At 44.5% G+C, this 23,809-nt stretch overlaps 2 protein-coding genes across 5 annotated transcripts in view; one reads left to right on the plus strand and one right to left on the minus strand.

Annotated features, from left to right (window-relative positions):
* Positions 1-23,809, plus strand: part of GAA (alpha glucosidase) — a 33,239-nt gene continuing 9,430 nt past the window's right edge. The window contains exons 1-15 of one of the 4 annotated variants that reach the window (XM_077328198.1): positions 1-191; positions 2,772-3,395; positions 4,429-4,574; positions 8,078-8,243; positions 10,334-10,430; positions 11,061-11,180; positions 11,754-11,872; positions 12,047-12,178; positions 13,742-13,852; positions 14,859-14,972; positions 15,104-15,188; positions 16,458-16,575; positions 17,113-17,246; positions 17,509-17,660; positions 23,441-23,589. In XM_077328198.1, the coding sequence (XP_077184313.1) occupies positions 2,838-3,395; positions 4,429-4,574; positions 8,078-8,243; positions 10,334-10,430; positions 11,061-11,180; positions 11,754-11,872; positions 12,047-12,178; positions 13,742-13,852; positions 14,859-14,972; positions 15,104-15,188; positions 16,458-16,575; positions 17,113-17,246; positions 17,509-17,660; positions 23,441-23,589 (2,201 nt within the window). In that variant the 5' untranslated portion in view covers positions 1-191; positions 2,772-2,837. Of the gene's footprint in view, positions 305-349; positions 510-2,771; positions 3,396-4,428; positions 4,575-8,077; positions 8,244-10,333; positions 10,431-11,060; positions 11,181-11,753; positions 11,873-12,046; positions 12,179-13,741; positions 13,853-14,858; positions 14,973-15,103; positions 15,189-16,457; positions 16,576-17,112; positions 17,247-17,508; positions 17,661-23,440; positions 23,590-23,809 lie in introns of those variants that run through there. The other 3 variants (XM_077328199.1, XM_077328200.1, XM_077328201.1) reach the window with 3 other exon arrangements.
* SGSH (N-sulfoglucosamine sulfohydrolase) overlaps positions 15,807-23,809 on the minus strand; it is a 62,037-nt gene continuing 54,034 nt past the window's right edge. Inside the window, exon 8 of the mRNA XM_077328209.1 lies at positions 15,807-17,696. Coding sequence (XP_077184324.1) covers positions 17,680-17,696 — 17 coding nt within the window. The 3' untranslated portion in view covers positions 15,807-17,679. The remainder of the gene's footprint in view (positions 17,697-23,809) is intronic.

Genomic DNA, 23,809 nt, shown 5'->3' on the forward strand with positions numbered 1-23,809 from the left:
GCATGCCTGTTCATCACTGCCTCAATTCACACGACCTTTAAAACCTCCCGGTCTGCACCTGCCCCCGCCCCCGTCACCCCGCTTCAGAGGCTTGAAGAGAAGAGAAGGCAGGATAGGTCACATGACTGGCTGATCACGTGTTCGCTCCGGACTTTGAAGACTTGATCGTTTCGTGCTGGTTGCAGGAGGGGGTGAGTACAGACGTTCGAGGGTAGCCCTTTAAGGTTCACTTCCGCAGGAGAGAGGGTTGGATTTCCTCCCCTGAAAACCCGATACTAACATTTTTCTTCTAAGGGAAAGCAATGTGAGTTTCCCAGGATCACGAATTGTTTCCTTCCTCTTAGGGCTTCGGAACCTTTAGAGGCTGCACGATGACAGAAATTCAGAAGATGAAATTTTTCTTATTGTTGTGTTCCGCTGTTGAAAAGCTTGCACCTGTTGGTTTTTTGCCAGTCTGCCGAATTTATTTGAAATTCTCATCATGCTCAGTGTGAGCCAAAATTCTTAAGGTACTGAGCTCTGCCGGTAAAACACGCGGCAGGCTCAGGATCTGGGACAGTAGTTATGTTGCAAGTAGAATAAGGCTCCCCCCAATCCCCGGCCTGCCTTTTCTCCAGAGCAGAGAAAAAAATTAACTTACCGGGGACTGCGATGGTCTTGTTGAATTCACACACAATGGGAGGGAAGAGCTGAATCTGCTGCACCCCCATTTCCCCCCTTCACAGAATTTCTTCTCAGAGCCCCGCTTGCAGAAAATGGCTGGAGGAAGGCTGTTGCATGCAAAGGATTCAGATATCCAAGCAGGAGAAGACTGTGTCCAATGCCACAGAGTCCGCCCTCGTAAGCAGCCTCTTTCTCCAGGAAAACTGATATTTGTAGTCTGGAGATGAGCAGTAGTTCCCAGCTGGAGACTTGCATTAAAAGTGATCTCCAAATTACACAGATCATTTCCCCTAAGGAGGACTGCTGCTTTGCACGGTGGGCTTTATAATAGCTGAGATAAACGCTTCCTTGTTTTGTTCAGGCAAAGTACTGCACACCCGAAAATGAAACTAACTCATTTAACAAGCATTTCCTCTTACTGGTGATGCCAGGCACACTGTAAATGTGTGACTTCCATGGGCATGGGCATGGCATCGCTTCTGAAATTGCTCAAGACTGAGGAATATTTCAGGGGCCACTCTGTGGTCAAAAGGTTGAGAAAGGCTGGTCTGAATCCTCTCACACGACATTGCCCTCAGAATCTGTGGGTGTATGATTCAGGATGATTTGGCCTGCCCTTGTCCTTGATCCGCAAATTACAGCTGGTACAAAATGGGGCTGCGAGGATCCTCCCAGGAACATCTTGGAGGGCCCATATCCAGCCTGTGTAGAGGCAGCTGCATTGGTTTCCAGTTGCTGCCCGGATCCGGTTCAGGGATTTGATTTTGACCTTTAAGGACCTTCACGGTCTGGGACCCACATACCTGAGGGACCACCTGTCGTCCAATGTCCCCCGCAGATCCTTATGCTCTGCTGGCACAAACTTGTTGGTCATTCCCAGCCGCAGAGAAGAGTGCCTGGCCTCAACCAGGGCCAGGGCCTTTTTTGTCCTGGCCCCTACCTGGTAGAACAAGCTCCCGGAAGAGTTGCAGGCCCTGCGGGAGCTACTGGCATTCTGCAGGGCCTCCAAAACAGAGCTCTTCTGCCGGGTTTATGGTTGAGGCCGAGGCAGCAAGGAAGATCTGATTGTGGCTCCCCTGGTGCTAGGCAACGTGAAGACCATCAGTTAATTATGGCCCCTTCTTCCCACTCCCCTTATTAGAGGTTAGGTTTGTTGTTGTATGGTTTGTTTTTGTGTCCTTGGATTGTTTTAATGCGATTTTATTGGGGTTTTTAGTGTGTATGATTGTAACCCGCCACAAGCCGGTCTCAGGAGTGGCAGAAAATAATTTTAAATAATAATAATTATTATTATTTTGGGGTGCAGCTGCCTTCAGTTTCTTAACCTTCAATTCTCCTGGAGACAGTGACAGTCCATTTTGGAGCAGTAACACAGAACCCGGGCTTTGGACTGAGGAATGGTATCATTATTTATTATTCTGTTTTTATGCTGCCCTTCCCTAAAAATTCAGGGCAGCTTAAAACACCAAAAGTACATATCATCAGCAATAAAAGGATTAAAAACATTAAAATAATTAAAATACCTAAACATAACCATTCACTGCATACCTCATCCCTGTTCCATGGGTGGAATCAGAAGTATATGTATCATTTGAATGATATTCTAAGTGGGTGAGTTCCAGCTGAAGGAGAACAGGAATTTGATAGACCCTTCCCACCTCAACCATAGACCTGGAAGAACAACTCTATCTTGCAGCCCCGTAAAACAACTTAAGGTCACCATGGAGCTCTGATCTCCTTTGGCAGAACATTTCACCAGGCCGGGGCCAGAGCCAAGAAGGCCCTGGCCTTGGTTGAGGCAAATTTTATTTCTTTAGGGTCAGGGATCCTAAAGAAATTCTGGTCACTAGACTGTACTGGTCTTGGGGGAACATAGTGGGAGAGGTAGCCCCATAGATCCCCATGTAGGGCAGAGTCCCCTGAATGTGGGAAAGTATGATTTCTGATGGTCTAAAGTTTATTTTGGGGCACAGAACTTTTAAAGTCTTTCCAATATTTGTGTTTGGACTTAAAAATAAGGCACTAGGAGTCGTAGATAAGGAACTGAGAACCAGGTTCAGCCTCTTGAGCATTTGTGCCTTATGTGTCTACCTCTGCCTTTTTTGCAGCTGGCTGCATAGATCAATCCTGCACCTGTTGAAGAGTACACACCTGTCCCCTCCTTGCTGGTTGCCATGACAGTGACTGATAAGACTGAGCAGAAGAGGCCCTACATGATCTTCAAGGTTTTGGCTCTTGCAGCAGCAGCAGCAGCAGTTACTGTGCTCAGCATATATGGAGTCCATGATGTTGCTTTGGCAGTCATCATGAGCCCTACAGCTGCTTCCCAGGCATGGGATGTCTACAGGGGAGAGAACAAAGACAGAGAGGAAGTGACACCAGAACAAAAATTTGTAGAGCAGTCAGAATCCTTCAACATCTTGCCACCTACAACTTGTGACATCCCTCCAGACAGGCAATTTGATTGTGCCCCAGAAAAGCTGATCTCTCAAGAAGAATGTCAGGCTCGGGGCTGCTGTTATGTCCCTGTTTCCTGCCTAGATTCTGCCACAGGGAAGCCCTGGTGCTTTTTCCCTCTCAGTTATCCTAGTTACAAGATGAAGAATCTGACTGCGACTGAAACTGGCTATACTGCTCAGCTGACCCGTGAGACGCCCACCTTTCTCCCAGATGATATTATGACCTTGCAACTGGATGTGATGTTTGAGACAGAGGGTAGGCTTCGCTTCTCAGTGCGTATTTTATTTATTTACTTTCATTTATAGCCTACCCTTCTTCCCTGTGGGTACCCAAAGCAGCTTACTTTGTTATTCTCATCTCCCATTTTATCCTCACAACAGATGTGTGAAGGAGGTTAGGCTCAGAGTGGGCCAATGTCACCCAGTATGTTTCCATGGCACAGTGGGGGTTCAGACCGGGTGTCCCAGATCCTGATCTAGCTAGATAGTCTGCCTCAGAAACAATGACATCAAGATACCGAGTCATTCTGCTGTATAGAAGGCTGAAATCCTAGCTGAAATCATGTTCTTACTGAGGTTTCTCAGTATGCAAACAATTCTGAGCATAGGACAGCTTTCTAAGAATCCTGTTGGTTTTATTTCTTAAGGTTTTTGGGCATTATGGCTGTGAAGGTAGATTCCAGATTGTGTGTACAATAGCAGCTGAAATCTCAACAGCTAAAGGCACAGCCAAATAGAATTTCTACTGGTTGGGAAGAGTTATAGTGTCTTGCATAGACTCTTCCTCTTCATGGTTAGCAAAACCAAAATAGAAAAGATCATACAAAAAAAGAACATGAGGTACATTTTCTAATGGAGCATAACTTATATAGGTTGTGAAGTTCACCTTGATTAGCAATGAATGTTGCAAGCCCATGCATAAGAATGTCCCACTGTCCTCACTTGCAGGGAAGTGTGTGTGCGATCAGGAGGCAGGCACAGTCATGCTGTGTGACAAGCCATGTTTGCCCCTCTCTGCCACACAGTCATTAACAACATATTTACTAGAGTTGGGGGAGGGGGGTCAAAAAACATCAAATTGCATTATCCCAAATATCTTTGGTCCTAGCTATGGCAAGGATCTCCTTTGAAGGATTCTCTGTCTTGATCCTGAGTCCATGGCAGACTGACCTTTCTGTTGTGTAGTATCTGTATTGGTGAGCCAGGACCATCTTTTTCAACCCCATCGGGCTGAAATTCTACCACTCCCTCTCTCTCATCCCTACCCCTATCTTTGTCTATCTTTTTTTGGTCTTTTTCATCACAGCTTAGAGATCCAGCCAATGAACGGTTTGAAGTCCCTTTGGAAACTCCGCAAATAAACACCAAGGCATCCTCAACACTCTACACTGTTCAGTTCTCTGCTGATCCCTTTGGCCTTATTGTTGTTCGGAAATCCAGTGGGCAAGTACTGTAAGTGGCTCTGATTTCCCATAAGCAAGTGTTCTTGCCTTCTGGAGTATTGGTGTGAGCAAGGCTGGAAAGATATATGGAGATCTAGAGTGAGAATATCTGGAGCAGAAGCATTTTGCCTCATCAGAACCTTGCACATCTTTCTAATGTGTTCCAGATGTATCAGGATCATTCCACACATTACATGTCAGTGAAGGTCAGTTTGGTATAGTGGTTAGGAGTGCGGACTTCTAATCTAGCATGCCGGGTTCAATTCTACACTCCCCCACATGCAGCCAGCTGGGTGACCTTGGGCTGGCTACAGCACTGATAAAGCTGTTCTGACTGAGCAGTGATATCAGGGCTCTCTCAGCCTCACCCACCTCACAGGGTGTCTGTTGTGGGGAGAGGAAAGGGAAGGTGACTGTAAGCCGCCTTGAGCCTCCTTCGGGTAGAGAAAAGCGGCATATAAGAACCAACTCTTCTTCTGAATCCAGATCCGTGCCTGAGTATACACCAAGGATTTTTAAAAAGTGGGTTGTACTCACAAAAGTGTCACAAAACAAAAAGAAAAATGCTAGGTGATAAGAAATAGATTTACTTTACAAAGCGCCTATGCATTCCACTTTGTAGGCTTCGTCAGGGGGAATTATTAAAAATGAACATGTGCAGTTTGTTTATCTTACATGATATGTAGACAGATATGTACCCCAATTTTCATCCTGTTTTAAATAATTAAAAAAATTAATTTTACCATTAAATATAAAATTATGCTTTGATATATTTCCACTGCCGAAGCCCACACAGCAAAATGCTTAGGGACTGCGTAAAATAAATCTGTTTCTTATCACCTGGCATTTTTTTCTTTTTGTTTTGTGAGTATACATCTGGCAGGTGTCTGTTGGCAGTACTGCCTGTCTAAGAATCCGTATCGTATACATCTCCAAACGTGTACTTGTGTCATTCACACATTCCGTCGTTTAAATAACTTAGATATCCATCGTAAAAATGTAATAAGTGGAGCAGTGCTCAAGGTTGTAGTCTTTAATTCTGAACATCCTATTCATTAACTAAGGTGATTATTCCTTTTGGCTTTCTTTGTCCCCCCAGTAGCATGAGCTGAATAGTGCTTTTCTACATTCATTATGTGTGCAGCAAAATCAACTGCCCCTTCTCCATTGGGACCCCATCGTATGGAGTGGTCTGCCTGAAGGGGGTCAGTAATGCTCACACTCTCTTGGCTTTCTGCAAACTTTGGAAAACAGAATTATTTAAGCGGGCCTGTCTATGCAGGCAATAGGATTGCCCTGTACAATATGATTCACAAAATTACTTGAATAAATTATTAAGGACAATGATCTATGCTACAGGGTATAGATTACTGTAAATGTAATTTTTTTTGCATCATTTATTATTATTATTATTATTATATTTATATTTATACCCCGCCTCCCCCCGAAGGCTCGAGGCGGCTTACATAAACCCGTCCCCTAAAACCATAAAATGACAATAAAAACCAATGATTTACAATAATTGTAACAGCGATGGCGTAGCCTACTCATTTGCTCTCCGCATCCTCATCTACGGTGGGGGGTGACGCTCTCTACCACCAGTTTGTGAGGGGGGGGCTGATCTTCTTTCCGCCCGGCCTCAGTTATAAGCCTGGCGGAAGAGCTCCGTCTTACAGGCCCTGCGGAATGCTGGTAATTCCCGCAGGGCCCTCAGCTCTTCCGGGAGCTCATTCCACCAGGTTGGGGCCAGGACCGAAAAGGCCCTGGCCCTAGTCGAGGCCAGGCGGGCTTCCTTGGGGCCGGGAACGACCAGTAGGTTAGCCCCCGCAGAGCGTAAAGCCCTGCGGGGGATATAGGGCAAAAGGCGGTCCCTCATATATGCTGGGCCTAGACCACGGATGGCCTTGAAGGTCAAAACCAAAACCTTGAACCTGATCCGGAAGGCGACCGGTAACCAATGCAGCTGCCTCAGAACTGGCTGGATGTGAGCCCTCCATGGTGTAGCTGTGAGGACTCTAGCAGCCGCATTTTGGACGAGTTGCAGTTTCCGGATCAAGCCCAGAGGCAGGCCGGTGTAGAGCGAGTTACAGAAATCTAGTCTAGAGGTGACCGTCGCATGGATCACTGTGGCCAGGTGTTCAGAGGACAGATAGGGCGCTAGTAGCCGAGCCTGGCGAAGATGGAAAAATGCCCGGCTAGCTACCTGTTTAACCTGTGCCTCGAGTGTTAGTGAGGTGTCATTTTAAAGTGTCATATTAATACTTAGAGCCTCTTGTGGTGCAGAGTGGTAAGGCAGCAGTCATGCTGTCTGAAAGCTCTGCCCATGAGGCTGGGAGTTCAATCCCAGCAGCCGGCTCAAGGTTGACTCAGCCTTCCATCCTTCCGAGGTCGATAAAATGAGTACCCAGCTTGCTGGGGGGCAAATGGTAATGACTGGGGAAGGCACTGGCAAACCACCCCGTATTGAGTCTGCCATGAAAACGCTAGAGGGCGTCACCCCAAGGGTCAGACATGATCCGGTGCTTGCACAGGGGATACCTTTACCTTTACCTTTATTAATACTTAGGTTTTGCTTCTGTTTTTTTGATAACTGGCTGTTCCACAGCCCTAATTCTATTGCATTATTTATTGAATGCCCTATTGCATTATTTGTATTGACGTCCTCTGTGTAATATGTCTTGAGTCCAAGTTATTCATGCTTTAAATCAGTGGTCCCCAACCTTTCTGAGGTTGGGAACCGGCAGGGCATCGGGGCGCAGCCCGCGGCCCGCGCGGGCCACGCCCAAGCCTCGGCCGCGCCTGCGGGCCGCGCCCGCGCATTGGGCCGCGCCCCGTGTGCCGCGCCCACGCATCGAGCCGCACCCGCGGGCCGCGCCCGCGCATCGGGCCGCGCCCGCATGGGCACAGCCAGCCCTGATTCCCTCTCCCCGCCCTCCCGCAGTAAGAAGCTTCCCGGGCCGCAAGCTTGTTGGGGACCACTGCTTTAAATAACATAAACAAAATAAATAAAACTGCCCATTCAGAGGCATAGTAGAGACATGGGAACTGAAGATGGATGTAAGGGCAGAGATCTATTTTCATTCTTTACTTGGACAACTTCAGATTTAGAGGCTCCTTCAGATTTAGAGCCTCCTCATTTGGGAGGCTGACCAGTAGGAGCCACATGGTCCAACCATACATTCAACTGACTTGTAGAAACATCTTGTATATAGACTTTTGGAGATTCTTTAGAAGAGCAGGAAAGGTAAGGGGTTAATCTGGTATCTTCCAGTTCTGTGAGATTCTGATTCATGCGGATGATAATGTGAAGGAGGTCTGAAAACTGTAATGATATAATAGTATATAATTTAACTGTACGACTGGGTGCTTCAGATAACCATTTCTTCAAATGGTAGAATTTCAAATTATTAACATTCGACTGTGGGTCATGCAAACACATTTTTGAAGCGTCTAAAGGCTCCTGCACAATAAATGCAGTGTATTTGCTGGGATTGTCTGCTTTCTTCCCAACAGACTCAATACCACAGTGGCTCCCTTGTTCTATGCGGACCAGTTCCTGCAGATCTCAACCTCCCTGCCCTCAGGCTTCATCTCTGGACTGGGCGAGCATCTGACTCCACTCCTCCTCAATGTCAGTTGGACTAAAGTCACCCTCTGGAATCGGGACATGCCGCCTGCGGTAAGGGTAGGAAACGGTGGTGTGGTGCACTGCCTTTTCTGGGAGGGCTGCGGTTCCTCAGTGCTCTCTCGACCAGCTCATTCATCGCCAAAGACTGAACCATCATAAAAGCAACAGAGTCCAACACACCTGATTTCAACGGGCATACTCCTTGTTGTGCCAAATGCTGACCTACCTGCCCCAGAACTAATCTATTTGTTTAATTTACGAAGTTTATATCCTAAGTTTCTGCCGTTACCTACCAAGCTTAAAACTATAGACATTTTATGCCTTGTCAACAAAGTATCTGCCAGTCACATGCATGATTCTTCCTTCCCTGTCCATTTCGCCTGATGTGCTAGAGGAAGTGTTGAGGTCTTCTCTAGACATTCTGGTGCTCCTCTTCAAGCAAGATTGATTAGAAGCTGCTGTGGGAGAGAAGAAGTGTGGGGAATCCTAGAGTGTGGGGAATCCCTTGCCACTTCCCTCAGTTCGGCCTCAGTTCAACCTTTAACAGAATTAGCCCCCAGTTCTGCCTTTAAATTGGGATGCTGAGAAGTATTAATAAAGCATGAGTATCACCCTGAAGCAATAGAATAGTGGCTCTCAGTCCTCTAATTATGCTCTCCTCATTATGAAAGAATGCTCCTGAGTATGAATAGCTGGCCTTTTGCGCTCACACATAATGAATAAAGGCAATGACATTGTCATTTAAAGATATCCCATTCCAGAGCTGATCTGAAACGGTCCCTATGTGTGGGTGTTTTGTTATGTAAGTAAGGAGAAAGGTATGAATGCCATGACCTGGGTAGCCAAAGCCTGCCCAAGCTTCTCATATCTCAGAAGCTCAGCAGACTTGGATGGGAGATCACCAAGGAACATCAGGGGTTGTGGTGCAGAGGCAGGCAATGGGGAACCACCTCTGACTGTCTCTTGAAAGCCCCATGCAGTCACCATAAGTCAGCTGTGACTTGACCGGGGAAAAAAAGGCATGACTCTGAACATAATCATGCCTCTAGTTGTGGGCACAGATTTGTTGTCTACTGCCGTCAAAATCCAGCACCAACTCTTCACCCACTTATGTTACCATAGCACTGTGGTTTTGACTTTTTTGTTTCCCTGGGAAAATCAGAAAAGGTAAAAAAGCCTTGCTGCATGCACCTACTTAGCAAAATGCTTTTCTGAAATTCAGCCTGCTTGTGAATTGCAACATCTCAGCTGTCTTCTGAGGGTTGATGCTGTCTTCCCTTGATCGGGTTTCCTTATTGTTGTTTATCTATAGCTATTTAACGCTTGCTTCTATGGAGTAAATACAGGCTCACCACCTTGAAAAGTACCTCACAACATGGGAGGGCATGGTGACTGGCCCTGTCACAGGATGTTTTATGTTCCTCTCTACATATCCCTTCCACAAGCTTAAACTGATTTATTAGTAGTTTCTGTCTTGCCAGATAACTCTGGGCATTACATTTCTGTGAGAAGAAGAAGAGTTGGTTCTTATAGGCTGCTTTTCTCTCCCAGAAGGAGTCTCAAAGCGGCTTTCAGTCACCTTCACTTTCCTCTTCCCACAACAGACACCCTGTGAGGGAGGTGAGGCTGAGAAAGCCCTCTCTGTCAGAACAGCTTTATCAGTGCTGTGGTGAGCCCAAGGTCACCCAGCTGGCTGCATGTGGAGGAGCACAGAATAAAACCTGGCTCACCAGATTAGAAGTCAGTGCTCCTAACCACTACACCAAACTGGCTCTCTCTGTCTAGGGATCTCTAGCAGAGAATCCTCAGCACACTAACCAATGTACCATTTCCAGGATTATTTAGCAAAACCTGATGAGCTGGCATACTTTTCCTAAAGATTTGTAATGTTGATGGGGCATCTGAGAATGGTGATGGTCAAATTGTTTTCTAAATTCAACTGCTGATGAGACACTTCTACTAATTATTGAAAATAGGATGCCATGTTGGGAGAATGATTCACCTTCACTGGTTTGGCAGTGAGGTTCCTTATTACTCAGCATGTCCCAAACATAGATCCATTGCTATAGTCTTCTTCCTAAATATACTATGCCAAGTGTGTAATTTGACCTTGATTTTGTGTATTCTTTCTGTGTTTTCAGCCCTCTGCGAATCTATATGGCTCCCACCCTTTCTACCTGGTGTTGGAAGAGGGTGGCTTGGCTCATGGAGTCTTTTTGCTGAATAGCAATGCCATGGGTAGGTGTCTCAAGAGTCCTCTGATCCCTTATGTGTGAAGGCTACATGAATGCAATGCAATGCCCCAGCAGCAGGCACTCCAGCAATAAGGACACCATATACAGTTTAAAGGTGGATTCTTTGCTTTTATGAAACAAATTCTGTCTTCAGAAGGCAAATCACTTTAAATGGACTTTGTTCCTGAAGGCCTTTTAAATACTGTAGAGAAATCTTTTCTGATATACAATTAAGAGATTAAAAACAACATACATTCAGTGAGAAAGATAGAGTATTTTGGTATTAGGAGTAAATGTGCTGTATCAGACCAATAGCTCATCTAGTCCAGCCTTTTGTTTCTCACAGTGGCCAAACCAAATTCCATTCAAAAGTCTGCATGCAGGTCAAAGAGTTCAAAGTTCATATTATTGCCCCCCCCCCTCATTCAGCTATATATTATACAGTCATGGTACTCTTAGAGCTGTGCTCACAGAGCAGTTCTCTCAGAGCTCTCATCCTCACCTACCTCACAGGGTCTTTGTTTTGAGGAGAGGAAGGGAAAGATGTTTGTAATTACATTGGGACCCCTTCAGGTAGTGAAAAGCCAGGCGTAAAAACCTGCTATTCCTCTTCTTTATTTCCATGGCTTTACAGATGTGGTACTGCAGCCCGCTCCAGCCATAACGTGGAGAACAATTGGAGGCATCCTGGATTTCTATATCTTCCTGGGCCCAGATCCAAAGAATGTGGTGCGCCAATATCTGGATGTCATTGGTAGGCACTTGCGTTCTTCTTTGGGAGGCGGCAGCCAGTAACTCAGTGGAGTGCTTTCTCCCCAATGTCAGCCTTGTCAAGAAGATGACCTTGGTGATCATATGTGGCCATCAGTAAAGATCTGTACTTGTTCCTTAATATTGGAGACCAGCAACATCCAGTGTTGGGGATGAGCCTGTCCTCATCCTCTGGGTTTGGCTGCACCATTAATATTGTCATTTGGTTAGTTGGACCGAGCAATTTATAAGCATGTAAAAAGTGTGACCAGTGGAATTCTTCAGGGCTTCCCCCCCCCCCCGGGGGTGTGTGGGGGTGGAGGAAAGAGGCTAGTCTTCCTTATTAACTGCACCCACCAAAGCATCGTCTTTGAGAGACAGATAAAGACCTATCTGATCTAATTTTAAGGATAGACTTTACATCCTTATTTTAGGTTATTTGAGTTGGAAACAGCATGCTGAGTTTGGGGTAGAAACAACATGCTGAGTGTGGGATTTTCACTGGGTGGGGAAGTTTGGGATCTTCAGTAGCTTGTCTGGAGGGCCTGTGAAGCAATTGGTTTTTTGTTTCCTTCAGGGTACCCCTTCATGCCCCCATATTGGGCTCTGGGATTCCATCTCTGCCGCTGGGGATACTTCTCCAGTGCTGTTACCAAGGAAGTGGTCAAGAACATGACGACTGCACAGTTTCCCCTGGTAGGTGGGTTCCCACCGGTCTTGTCCAGGACAAAGCTTCTCTTCGATGCGTAGGAGGTGTAGGTGCCAGCAAAGCGGCTGTGCTCTTGCACAAGATGGAAACTAGCTGAACAGAGGTGGGGAATTGGCACGGGCCCTGTGCCTTCTCTAATGCGGCATTCTTGGGCCCAACAGGATGTGCAGTGGAATGACTTGGATTATACTGATGCAAGGAGAGATTTTACCTTTGATAAAGATCGGTTCCAAGATATGCCAGACATGGTGTCTGATTTCCACCGTGGTGGTCGGAGGTATGTCATGATTGTGGTAAGTTAGTGAAGCCTGAATTCTTCATGTGCTGATGAGAATTTTTTTCCGGAAATTGTTCCCTCTGCAACTGTACTGCAGAATCTTCCTTACCATCTGTCCCTAGTATGGAATCTCAAACACTGCAGCTTTCATGGTTAGCTTTTATTGTTGCAGGGTGGGGAAATGTAGAACTTTGAGAATAGAACTATGTCATCATTCCATAGGTCAAGGCTTAGCTCTTGATCTAGAACCTGTTCCTTAACATACAAGGAGTAATAAATGCTTAAGGAGCACAACCTCTCTTTCTTTGATGCATGGATTTTCCACTGGAAATATCACCAGGGAAGGGGGGGTGGGATTGACTAAGGCAGGGGTAGTCAAACTGCGTTCGCTGGCAGGGGCTCCTGGGAATTGTAGTCCATGGACATCTGGAGGGCCGCAGTTTGACTACCCCTGCTTTAAGGAATCTGTAAGAGTCCAGCATTCCATTCCAACCAAGAAGATGAAACAAAATTTGAAACTATTAAATTCCTTTCCAATCAGCCTTTAGTCTTTTCTTGAAAGATGTGCAATTGGATAATTTTAGAGGGGGTTGTAATTGTCCCATCTGCAACTGTACTGCAGAATCTTCCCAAACATAGCAACTTTCATTGGTAGCCTTTACTGGAGGTGGGTGGGTGGGAAATATTTAGAAATTTAAGGCCAGAATAAACTTTTCATACTTACACCCCAGAAAACTGATCATTCAGTGGAAGGACAGGGTATGATTTACATATCATATCCCCTTTAGGACATGCCATCTGTCAGGATATGTGTGGGAGGTTTTATTGACATAGCCCCCTGCTGCCCCAGGAGCAGATGGACTGGTATGGGGAGTAAGTGGTTTGGCCACCATGTGATGCTTTGTAATGCTTTTATTGGGGTTTTTAATGGGATTTTATTGTTGTGGGTTTTTATGTTGTTAACCGCCACAAGCCAGGTCAGCGGGAGTGGCAAAATATAAATTTAATTAATAATAATTAATAATAATTAATAATAATATATCCCTTCCTGTAACCTCAGGAAGGCTTGGGTAGCAGGAATGGAAAATGCCTCCCCAGACCACAAAGAGCCATTTTCAGTTGGAGAGAACTGTATTGAGCTAAATACACTAGTGGCCAGATGCAGTGTGAGAGTTACATATGTTCAAACAGTGGAGGAACTCAAAGTAACCTTTAAGGGTTTCCATAGCTGACTTGCATGCTTTCTTTTTCTTCAAAGGTTACCGCTGACAGATGCTTTAATATTCTGCCCCTGTTTTGATTGTGCCTTCCAAATGCATAATAAACGGTTTGCTATTGTTCAACTTGCATCACAGAATGTGAGCTGGGGTTATTTTGTTTGATGGTTTACAATGATTGAATGCCGTAATCTGGATTCTAAATACAATGTCCTCTTTCTGCTCTGCCCCATGTGGCGCTTGTTTCAGTCAGACTGAAACTCTTCAAGGGAATAGCCTTCACTGCATTGTTGCTCTTTGCCTTTTTGTGCCCTGTCACATCCATTACATCCGAATCTCTCTCACACACACATTTCTTTCAGGATCCTGGTATTAGCAGTTCCAGTCCTTCTGGCAATTACAGACCCTATGATGAAGGCCTGAAACGAGGTGTCTTCATCTTAAATGCAACTGGGCAGCCCCTGATGGGTAAGGTGAGTCATTGGTGCAAGTTTTCTATTTTGAAGGATAGTACTGTAGCTATTAACTAAGCCCATTATCCAGATTTTAATAGTGCTTGAGCTGAGTTGGCCTAGAGAAGTAGTCCAGAGACACTTTAGTAGCAGCCAAAGCCTGTTCTAGAATAAACTTTTAAGAGTTGGCACTTACTTCATCAAATGCATGACGTCTACATCCATAACTCTACTGACTTTATATTCAAAGCTGCAAGATGTTACTAGGAGAGGCCTGTTTATAAATTAAGATGCAATCAATACATTCGGAGTGGCTGAAGACCACTTTCAAATTTGACAGGGAAAGTAAAATTAACATAAAATTTGGTCATGAATTACAGATTGAATTAGACAATTTCACATTGCACTCTCCCTTTTGACATTTTCTTTGCAGGAGAATCATAACTTTAGATCACCAAAGAATATCCTGGAAGATTCAACTGGTGTTATAGGCAGTGTTCTTGCATCACCACCACCTCTCAAGCCATGCAATGTCATCCTTTGATTTTGGGTTCCACCCTTTTCACTACCCAAAGGAGTCTCAAAGTGGTTTACAATTGCCTTCCTCTTCCCACAGCAGGGAAGAGTTGGGTGGGGCTGAGATAGTTCAGACAGATCTGCTCTGTGAGAACAGCTGTAACAGAACTGTGACTAGCCCAAGGTCACCCAGCAGGTTTTATGGGGACAAATGGGGAATCAAACCAGGATCTCCAAGTGAAAGACCACTGCTCTTAATCACTGCACCACATGCATTCTGAATGTTCCCAAAACAGCATTTGTTGTACTACTTTTGAATAGATATCTAGAAAGCAGAGAAGATCTTATTTTGTCACAGGACTGAGTGTTTCCTTAGTTTCTTAGCTTTCCTCTTATTCCACTTTCTCTGAAAGGTGTCACATAAACAATGAATGCTTCAAACCTTGAGAATAAATATATATTATTAGCGCACTCTGGCATTTCTTGAAAGCTCTGGCCTTTTATCTTTCAGGTTTGGCCCGGCCCCACTGCCTTCCCTGACTTCACCAACCCACAGGCTCAGCAGTGGTGGTATGACATGGTGAAGGATTTCCATGACCAAGTGCCCTTTGATGGCATGTGGATTGTGAGTCTCTCTTATCCTGGGAAGTGATGGTGCTGTTCACAGCTGCGCTTGCATAGAGATAAAGCATGGAGTTTGTTTGTTCTTAACAGGATGCTGACATAAAATCAAAATTCTCTCCCCGTTTCTTCTAGGACATGAATGAGCCCTCAAATTTTGTGGAAGGTTCCTTGGATGGCTGTCCCAACAACAAAATTGAGAATCCCCCTTATGTACCAGGTAAGAAATAGTAGCAGAAACATGGGTAGTTGGAGAAATCTGAAATTAATGTTTCTTGTATTGGGATGAGACAATTAAGGAATGTCTGCATTTTAGGAAAATTAATTTTAAGAATGGCCACCAGTTCATTTTGTTTTGATCACTTCTCTAGAGTTAGGTCAGTTATTTTAACACAAGTGTAACTTCATTCCCTAGCCATTACTCTGCTTAATAACATCCAACTGAAGTAGTATGTTTAAGAATGTTTTCATTCCTAGATCCGTAGGCTCATTCCTTCATCTTGCTATGGAAGTCCTATGCCTCCAAATATACATGCAATCCAAAAGTACAATCTAATATGGCTATCCAAATAAAGTATAATAAAGTGTTGTTCAAAATAAATTTAATGTCTATTTCATTGTTTGTCTTGCACAGTGATCATGTGAATTATGCACCCAGTGGGTACCTAGGTTTCATACCACGTTTTCGGATATATTCCTTTTTCAGTGGTGCTCCTTTCAAAACTGAGTAGTAATTTCTCCTGTGGTAAATATAATTGTATCACATAGGCAATGAGCTCATATTTTCCCGAAGAGCCACATCACCACTCTAATGTTTTTTAGTAGCATGAAAGATGAATAACAAAAATTTTCAGTTTATTGGAGCAGAAGCAATACTTCCTAAAATAGAATCTTAAGCTATTAAGAGGAACAAACAAATCAAATTCTTTTGATGGAATTTATGCAAAATGAAACCATTTGTGATTTGTGTGCTGATAATTTACAACATTTTTCTTTTTTCTGTGTTCTACCTGAGAGTAACCATATGGTTTACACTCATTTGCCTTAACCATTTAAAATGGCAAGCATTTCAATCCAGCTCTTTGGAGCTATAGAAGACTCTGAGTACAGAAGATATTGGCCAGGATCCGGCACAGTGCAAGCAGAGCCCTTACTTTCTGAACAGAGACTTCTTACTTTCCATGCCCCTGATATTCTGGTGGGCCGGTGCCTCCTCCAGGAGCGTTATGGGGATTAAAACAGAGGGTTTCAGTGAGAGGGAGGAAATTGGCAAAAATTGATCCCTTCCTCTTCCACAAGTACAAGTGCCAACTGTGAATGGAAAGGGCTCTTAGGATCCAAGCATTACCTTTACTGAGTCCTGAAGAGCAACTATTGATTCCAGTAGTCTTGAGACCAAGAATGTTCATTGCCACAGTCTTGCACATTACTGGATGCATATATAGGAACCTCTTTGTCCAGGACTGTCCACCTGCCCTTTCATCTACAGGTGTTCTGGGGAGATCCCTGAAGACACACACAATCTGTGCTTCCAGTAAGCAATATCTGTCCTCCCACTCCAACCTGCACAATCTGTATGGGCTGACTGAGGCCATTGCTTCTCATAAGTGAGTATGGTACGGAGCAGTGCAGGCTGGGTAATTCTCCTTTAGCAACCTCACACAAAAGTGTGAGTGCCTCTTAGAGATGTAGAAAAGAGCAAGCATCCAGTGGCACCTTAAAAGACTAACGAACTTTGTGGCAGGGTATGAGTTTTTGTGAGTCACTGTTCCCTTCTCCAAATCTCATACCTTGCCACAAATTTTGTTAGTTTTTAAGGTGCTACTGGACTCTTGCTCTTTTCTGCTTCTATGAACAAACTAACATGGATGCCCATCTTGATATGTCTCTTGGAGATGGGCACTGAAGAATAACATGTTGGTTTATGAGGGCTTATCTTGGATGGAACCTTAGTGCTAAGATGGAACTCTAGTGCAAGATGGCAAGACAGGTCCTAAATGAAATTATGTTCTGTGGCGTTTTCACAATAAAATCTGCAGCCTAGAATTTAGCAGGCTGATCTTTCACAAAGGCTGTGTACTTGGGAGCTTGGAAAACTGGATCCCTTTCTAACTGCCACTGACTTTCCTCTCTCCTGTTCTCAGTGCTTTGGTGAGAGTGCGAGGGAAACGCCCGTTTGTGATTTCCCGTTCCACCTTTGCAAGCCACGGTCACTATGCGGGCCATTGGACTGGAGACGTTGCAAGTTCCTGGGAACATTTATCCTACACCATACCAGGTACAGATCTATGGAGACCCAACCCTGGAAGACTCTCTAAATTCTGTTTTGCCTGCATTACTGTGATACTGATGTATGACCATGAGAAGAGAATACTGCAGGTCTGAGAGGGGGGAATTTGCTAGCCGAGGAGAATTCTGCTGTAACCACCAGCGCCCTCCAACATTCTGTTATAGAACCTATCATGACCGGTCTTGGGACTTGCTGATCAGAGTTTTTCAGTGCCTGCTCATTCCATGTATCTTATTTTCTCTGCCTCCAGCGGTGCTGCTCTTTAACCTCTATGGGGTGCCGTTGGTTGGTGCTGATGTCTGTGGCTTTGCGGGCAACACTTCAGAAGAGCTGTGTGTGCGCTGGACCCAGCTAGGTGCCTTCTATCCCTTCATGCGAAACCACAATGACCATGGAAACACGGTAAGGTGATGACAACTGGTCAGTCTTGTGATGCATCTAATAGGACAAGGAAAGATTGTGATTCAGTAGTGTCAGAAGATGTTTATTGCTATAGCCCTTCTTGCAAAGCCTGAGGTGCAAAGGCCAATATTCCCCCTGCATGGTTGTAAAAGAATAAAATAGAGTTTGTTTGGTAGTTTTGGCTTCTTGCCATTAAAGGAAGCAGTTTCAATGCATAGTGTTCTTTTCCTCTTTATTCATTGCTGAACAAGAGCTAAAGGATAAAGCTGCCTTCTGACTTAACTGAATCAGTTCCTTGACCTGGTTGTGCCCATGGGAAATGAAAAAGAGCTGATGTACAGTTCTGTAGGAGTTAAACCAGCAGCCAAGATTCACATCAAGAGTGACTCTCAGGAATGAGGTTAGGGCACTTTCAAAGGAGGAAGCCAAGAAGTGCAGTTCTCAGTTGCTTGGCAATGTCAGCGCAGTTGTGTTTCTGCTGCTGGATGAGAGGACACAGAAGCCTTTGTGCCCTAGTGTGGGGAATGGCTAAACTGTGGCTCTCCAGATGTCCATGGACTACAATTCCCATGACCCCTAAAAGAAAGGCCTATGCAAGTAATGGCTTAAAGTATAACAAACAATATCAGCAAGAGTTGTTGGGAAAATTCTCTGGTCCTTATGCATTCCCTGTGGAGCTATTAAACATGACTCCTATTTGGTGGACTGAATTACTTGAATATATATTTACATTAATTATTCCAACTTTATGGAGAACATCACTAATTGTTCCTATATATAAAAGAGGTGTCAAAACTGAATCATAGAGTTGGAAGGGACATCCAGGGTCATCCAGGATCCAACCCCCTGCATGATACAGGAACTAACAACTGCCTGCACACCCACAGTGACCCCAATTCCATGCCCAGATGATGCTCCCCCACCAGAAATCTCCAGAATCCAGCTTGGCCTGGAGGAAATTCACCTACCATCCCACAGAGGTGATGAGCAATTCCCTGGATATGCAAGAGACAAACACTGGCACACCCCACCCTGCCTACCCACTCACAATCTGCTTAAGTTCATAAAATCAGCATTTCTGTCAGATGACTATCTAGGCTCTGCTTAAAAACTTCCAAAGAAGGAGAACTCACCACCTCCCAAGGAAGCCTGTTCCACTGAGAAACCGCTCTAACTGTCAAGATCTTCTTCCGGATGTTTAGCCGAAAATACTTTGAATTAATTTAAACCCACTGATTCTGGTCCGACCCTCTGGGGCAACAGAAAACAACTCTGCTCCATCCTATATATATGATAGCCCTTCAAGTATTCGAAGATGGTTATGACATCACCTCTTAGTCATCTTTTCTCCAGGCTAAACAGATCAAGCTCCCGCAACCTTTCCGTATACAACTTGGTCTCCAAACCCCTTCCCATCTTTGTAGCCCTGCTCTGGACACGCTCAAGTTTCTTTAAATCTTTCTTGGTGCCCAAAACTGAACACAGTATTCCAAGTGAGATCTAACCAGAGTGGAGTAAAGTGGTAACATCACCTCGCGTGATCTGGACACTATATTTCTTTTAACACAGCCCAAAAACCCATTTGCCCTTTTAGCCACCGAGTCACACTGCTGACTCATCTTCAGTGTATAGTCGACTATAAAAGGACCCCCAGATCCTTTTCACACATACTACTGCCAAGACAAGTCTTGCCCATTCTATAGTGATGCATATGATTTTTCCTATCTAAACGAAGAATGTTAAATTCATTTTATTCATTTTCACCCAGTTTTCTAGCCTGTCAAAATAATCTTGTATCCTGATTCTGTCTTCTGTTGTGTTTGTTACCTCTCCCAGTTAAGTGTCATTTGCAAATTTAATAAGTACCCCATCTTTTCCTTCATCCAAATAATTTATACTATAATTTATTTGTAACTTATACAAATAACTATTGGGCCCGTTAGCCTCCTACTATAATAGGTTAACTTTACACGTCTTACCTCCAAAAAAACCTTCAGAATTGGATAGATAAAGAAAAAAATTCTAAATGATGCTTCAGAAAGAGTAATTCCTGTATAGATCATTGCTTCAATTTGGACTCTTTGATCAGCAAATACACGCAAGACATACCCGGTTCCTTATATGCAGTTTTTATTAATTTAAAGGCTGCTTTTGATTCAGTCACTCATACATTTCTGTGGAATAAGTTAAACCCTTGCCAGGGCTAGTATTTGGGGGACAGCCCTTCAATGACTAGTAAACTTCAAATACCTTTGAACTAACATTACTGTAACAAGTGTCAAAGCTTGATTCATTATTCCATGTTTTCTTTTACTGCCCCAAATATGAAGCAGAAAGATAAATTTTTGAGAAAATGGATTTTGAAATATTCATCCTTCCCTGGTAATGTGAAATTGTTTTTGAGCAGTTTATGTCAAAATTGTGTTGCTGACATAGCAAACTTCTGTTTTACTGTCATTTTAAATTCTTGAATCAGTAGATATATGGCTTGTGGGCTATTAAATCTTAATAAAACCGAACATGCAATTCTAACAAGGTCCCCTTATCCAGACACTGGACAGATTCATGCCTCCTTAGCTTCAGAAAGGCTGCTGTATCTACCATGTGTCCTTTATCTATACTTTGAATATACAGAATTAAAAACAAAAATGTCCTTCTTGTACAAAGAGAAAAGCTTTATTCTGTGTTAATATAATTACCAAGTTTGGACTGTGTATAAAATAATGCACACATTGACTTTCACTTAATACATATACTACTTTGATTAATTTCTGCTGGTCTTGAAAAGCTGCATGCACCAGGTCCATTCCCTGTCTACTGGGAATTCTTCCTGAGCCCCTATTCTCTTATACTCCATAGTTTCTGAGATTTCATCCATTGTTGCCTGTGCATTTTCAACTACAACTGCTAGAAACATACTACATGTTTGAAGATTATCAACGTTGTCAAATAACAGAGGGTACACAGCTCTGAATACAAAGTAAATCATGATGTTATAGTATCTAATGGTATCCTGTGCTGTTTTAATTTCCCCCACTTCAAGTAGCACTTGCCTGTCCCCTAAGTGATGTGCAGTCCAATTATTTTCGTTTTCTGTGGTTTCTTATTTTTGTAGAATTCTCACATTGGCCTGTAGGATATAATGCCTTGAGATGGGCAGTAAGTCCTCTCTGTGTCCAGTCCCTTCTCTGTGTGCTGTAGTCCTGGGCAAGGCCACTGCTGGACCAAAAGAGTGAGAGTGGTCCTTGCAAATAACCACTGGTAGTTCCTGGGCCAGCACAATATGCTATGCTGGTAGTTATCACTGGTGCAGGATCATAAGTTATGGCCAGTGAAATGAACAGTGCTCCGCTAGTGGGCCATAGGATCAGATCATTGGTTTTTATTTAGGGGCAGGACTGTGGTTCAGCAGAAGAATCTGTGCTTTGCATGCAGAAGGTCTCAGGCTGACTCCCTGGCAAGCAGCAGGTGATATGAAAGACCCCTACCAGAGACCTTGGAGAGCAAATGCCAGTCCTAGTAGAATTATAGAGTTGAAGAGGGCTATACAGGCCATCTAGTCCAACCTCCTGTTCAATGCAGGATAAGCCCTAAGCATCCAAAATAAGTATCTGTCCAGCTGCTGCATAAAGACCACCAGTGAGGGGGAGCTCATCACATTCTTAGGCTGATTCTACTGTTCTGACTATGAATCTCCCCCCTCCCCCCCCATATCTAACTGATACCATTCTTCAAGTAGTTTAAATCCATCCTCTGCTGCCAACAGGAACTGCTCGCTGCACTCCTCCAAGTGACAACCTTTCAAATACTTAAAGACAGCAATTATATCCCCTTTCAGCCTCCACTTCCCCAGGCTGAACATTCCTGAGTCCCTCAGACTTTCTTCATAGGGCTTGATCCACCAAGCCCCAGATCGTTCTCATCTCAATTTTGTCCACGTCACTTTTGAAGTGAGACCTCCAAAACACAGTGCTTCAGGTGGGGTCTGACCAATGCAGTATACAGCAGGACTATGGCATCTTTTGATGTGATGCCTCTGTTGATACAGCCCAAAACTGCATTTGCCTGCTTGACTGCCACATCATACTGTGAGCTCATATTTAGCTTACAATCCACAAGTCCCCCAAGATCTGGTTGTTGTGGAAATATCCCTGGGTAGAACTGCAATGGAAGTCTATGGATATGACATTGTGTCCCCCCTCTGTGCCCCCACTACCACGGTGATAGAGTGAAAGGAGACACAACTAAAGGAGTGTGCAGCCATTCACTGTTCATCTCTCCTCCTTCCCGCCCCCCCGCCCCCTCTGCTGCTGAGTCGGGAGAGTGTATGGAGTGCCCAAAGCCAGCACTGGACCCTATGCAGCTGGGTGGGAGGCTTTTCCTATGTCTCCCAAGTGGGAGAGGGCTGCAGAAGATGGAGAAAAGCCTGCCCAGCCATCCCCATAGAGGCCTTCGCAGACTTTGGACGCTCCTCCACATACCCTCACAACTGGGGGGGAGAGGGTGGAAGATGGACAATGCTGAGGGAACGCTGCCTTCCTTCATCTTCTTGCTTGTTTGCTTCCTCTCCACCTCCCAACTTCACTCTTGTTTTGTTTCTTGCTTTATTTCCTTCGCTCTTGCCTTCCTTCCTCCCTCCCTCCCTCCCTCCCTCCCTCCCTCCCTCCCTCCTTTCTTTTGCTTTCTTCTTTCCTTCCTCTTCTTTCTTTATTCCTTTGTCATGTCTTTCCTTCTCCCTTCCAACAGGTGCCTCGAGGTCAGTTGTTATTTCTGAAGTTCTCCAGTCCCTCAGTAGGAGATTGGCAAACCAGCTACCCAACCCCCCTCCCAATTATGTTTCTACATACATTAAAGGCAAGAATCAGAACCGCACTTTTTTTTTCACACACAGTACTAACTAGAAGTTTATCTCCCATCCAGAATGCATGCTTCTCATTTTTGTGATCCAGACGTAGAACTCTGCAGTTCTCCTTATTGAATTGCATCTTGTTCTCATTTGCCCATTTTCAAGTATGTTCAGATCTTGTTCATCTCTCTCTTCTCAGGTGTTTACTACTCCTCTCAATTTAGTGTCACCTGCAAATTTAATGAAGAGTGTCCACCCCCTCATCCAGATCACTGATAAAAATGTTGAAAAGTACCAGACCCAGTACCAAGCTCTGTGGCACTCCGCTGCTCCCCTCCCTCCAGTCTGATGAAACACCATTGACAACTACTCTTTGGGTGCGGTTTTCTAACCAGTTCCCTATCCACCTAACCATCTGGAAATCCAGACTTCAATCCTCCAGTTTACCCATCAGAACATCATGGGAAACCTTGACAAAAGCCTTACTGTAAACAACATCCACTGAATTTCCATGATCTAATAAGCCTGCCAGTCAAAGAAGGAAACCAGGTTGGTCTGGCAGGACCTGTTGGGTTCAAATCCCGGCTGATTTCCCCAGATCAACAAATTATCCTTTGGATGTTTGCAGACTGCCCCCTTTGAAATCTGTTCCATTATTTTCCCTGCAATTGAGGTCAGGCTCACTGGCCTATAGTCTCTCCAGTCATCTTTCCTCCCTTTAGAGAATACTGACCTTGAGAGACTAAGGGTCTCATTCAGTATGAAACAAAATCTCATATGTGTTCATCCTCACTGATATCAATTCCTTCACATAGGGTGTGATTATGTTCCAAAGAAGGAAGGGAATGAAGTTTTGAGAGTAAAGAGTCTGTTTCTTGGTAGACTTGGTGGGGTACAAGAGCTCTGCCACATGACGTTCCTTTTTCTCTTGCAGCCCCAGGAGCCATATGTCTTCAGTCAAGGAGCCCAGAAGGCCATGAGGAAAGCCCTCCTCCTGCGCTACTCACTGCTTCCCTACCTCTACACTCTCTTCCACAAGGCCCACTCTGCAGGCGACACTGTTGCTCGCCCTCTCTATCTGGAGTAAGTCAGCAGCGGCACATCAATTGCGGTTACGGTGGCCATTGAACTTGGGCCTTTGGAGGGTTTAGTTAAAGTTGAGAATGGCTGCCACCATCTGTGATGCAGTGTTGGTTAAATGGTCAGTCTTGCCAGCTGTTGCAAAATGTATTTTGTATGAATGAATGAATGAATGAATGAATGAATGAATGAATGAATGAATGAATGAATGAATGAATGAATG

The sequence above is a fragment of the Paroedura picta genome, chromosome 3 (genome assembly GCF_049243985.1).
Source record: "Paroedura picta isolate Pp20150507F chromosome 3, Ppicta_v3.0, whole genome shotgun sequence".
NCBI lineage: Eukaryota > Metazoa > Chordata > Lepidosauria > Squamata > Gekkonidae > Paroedura > Paroedura picta.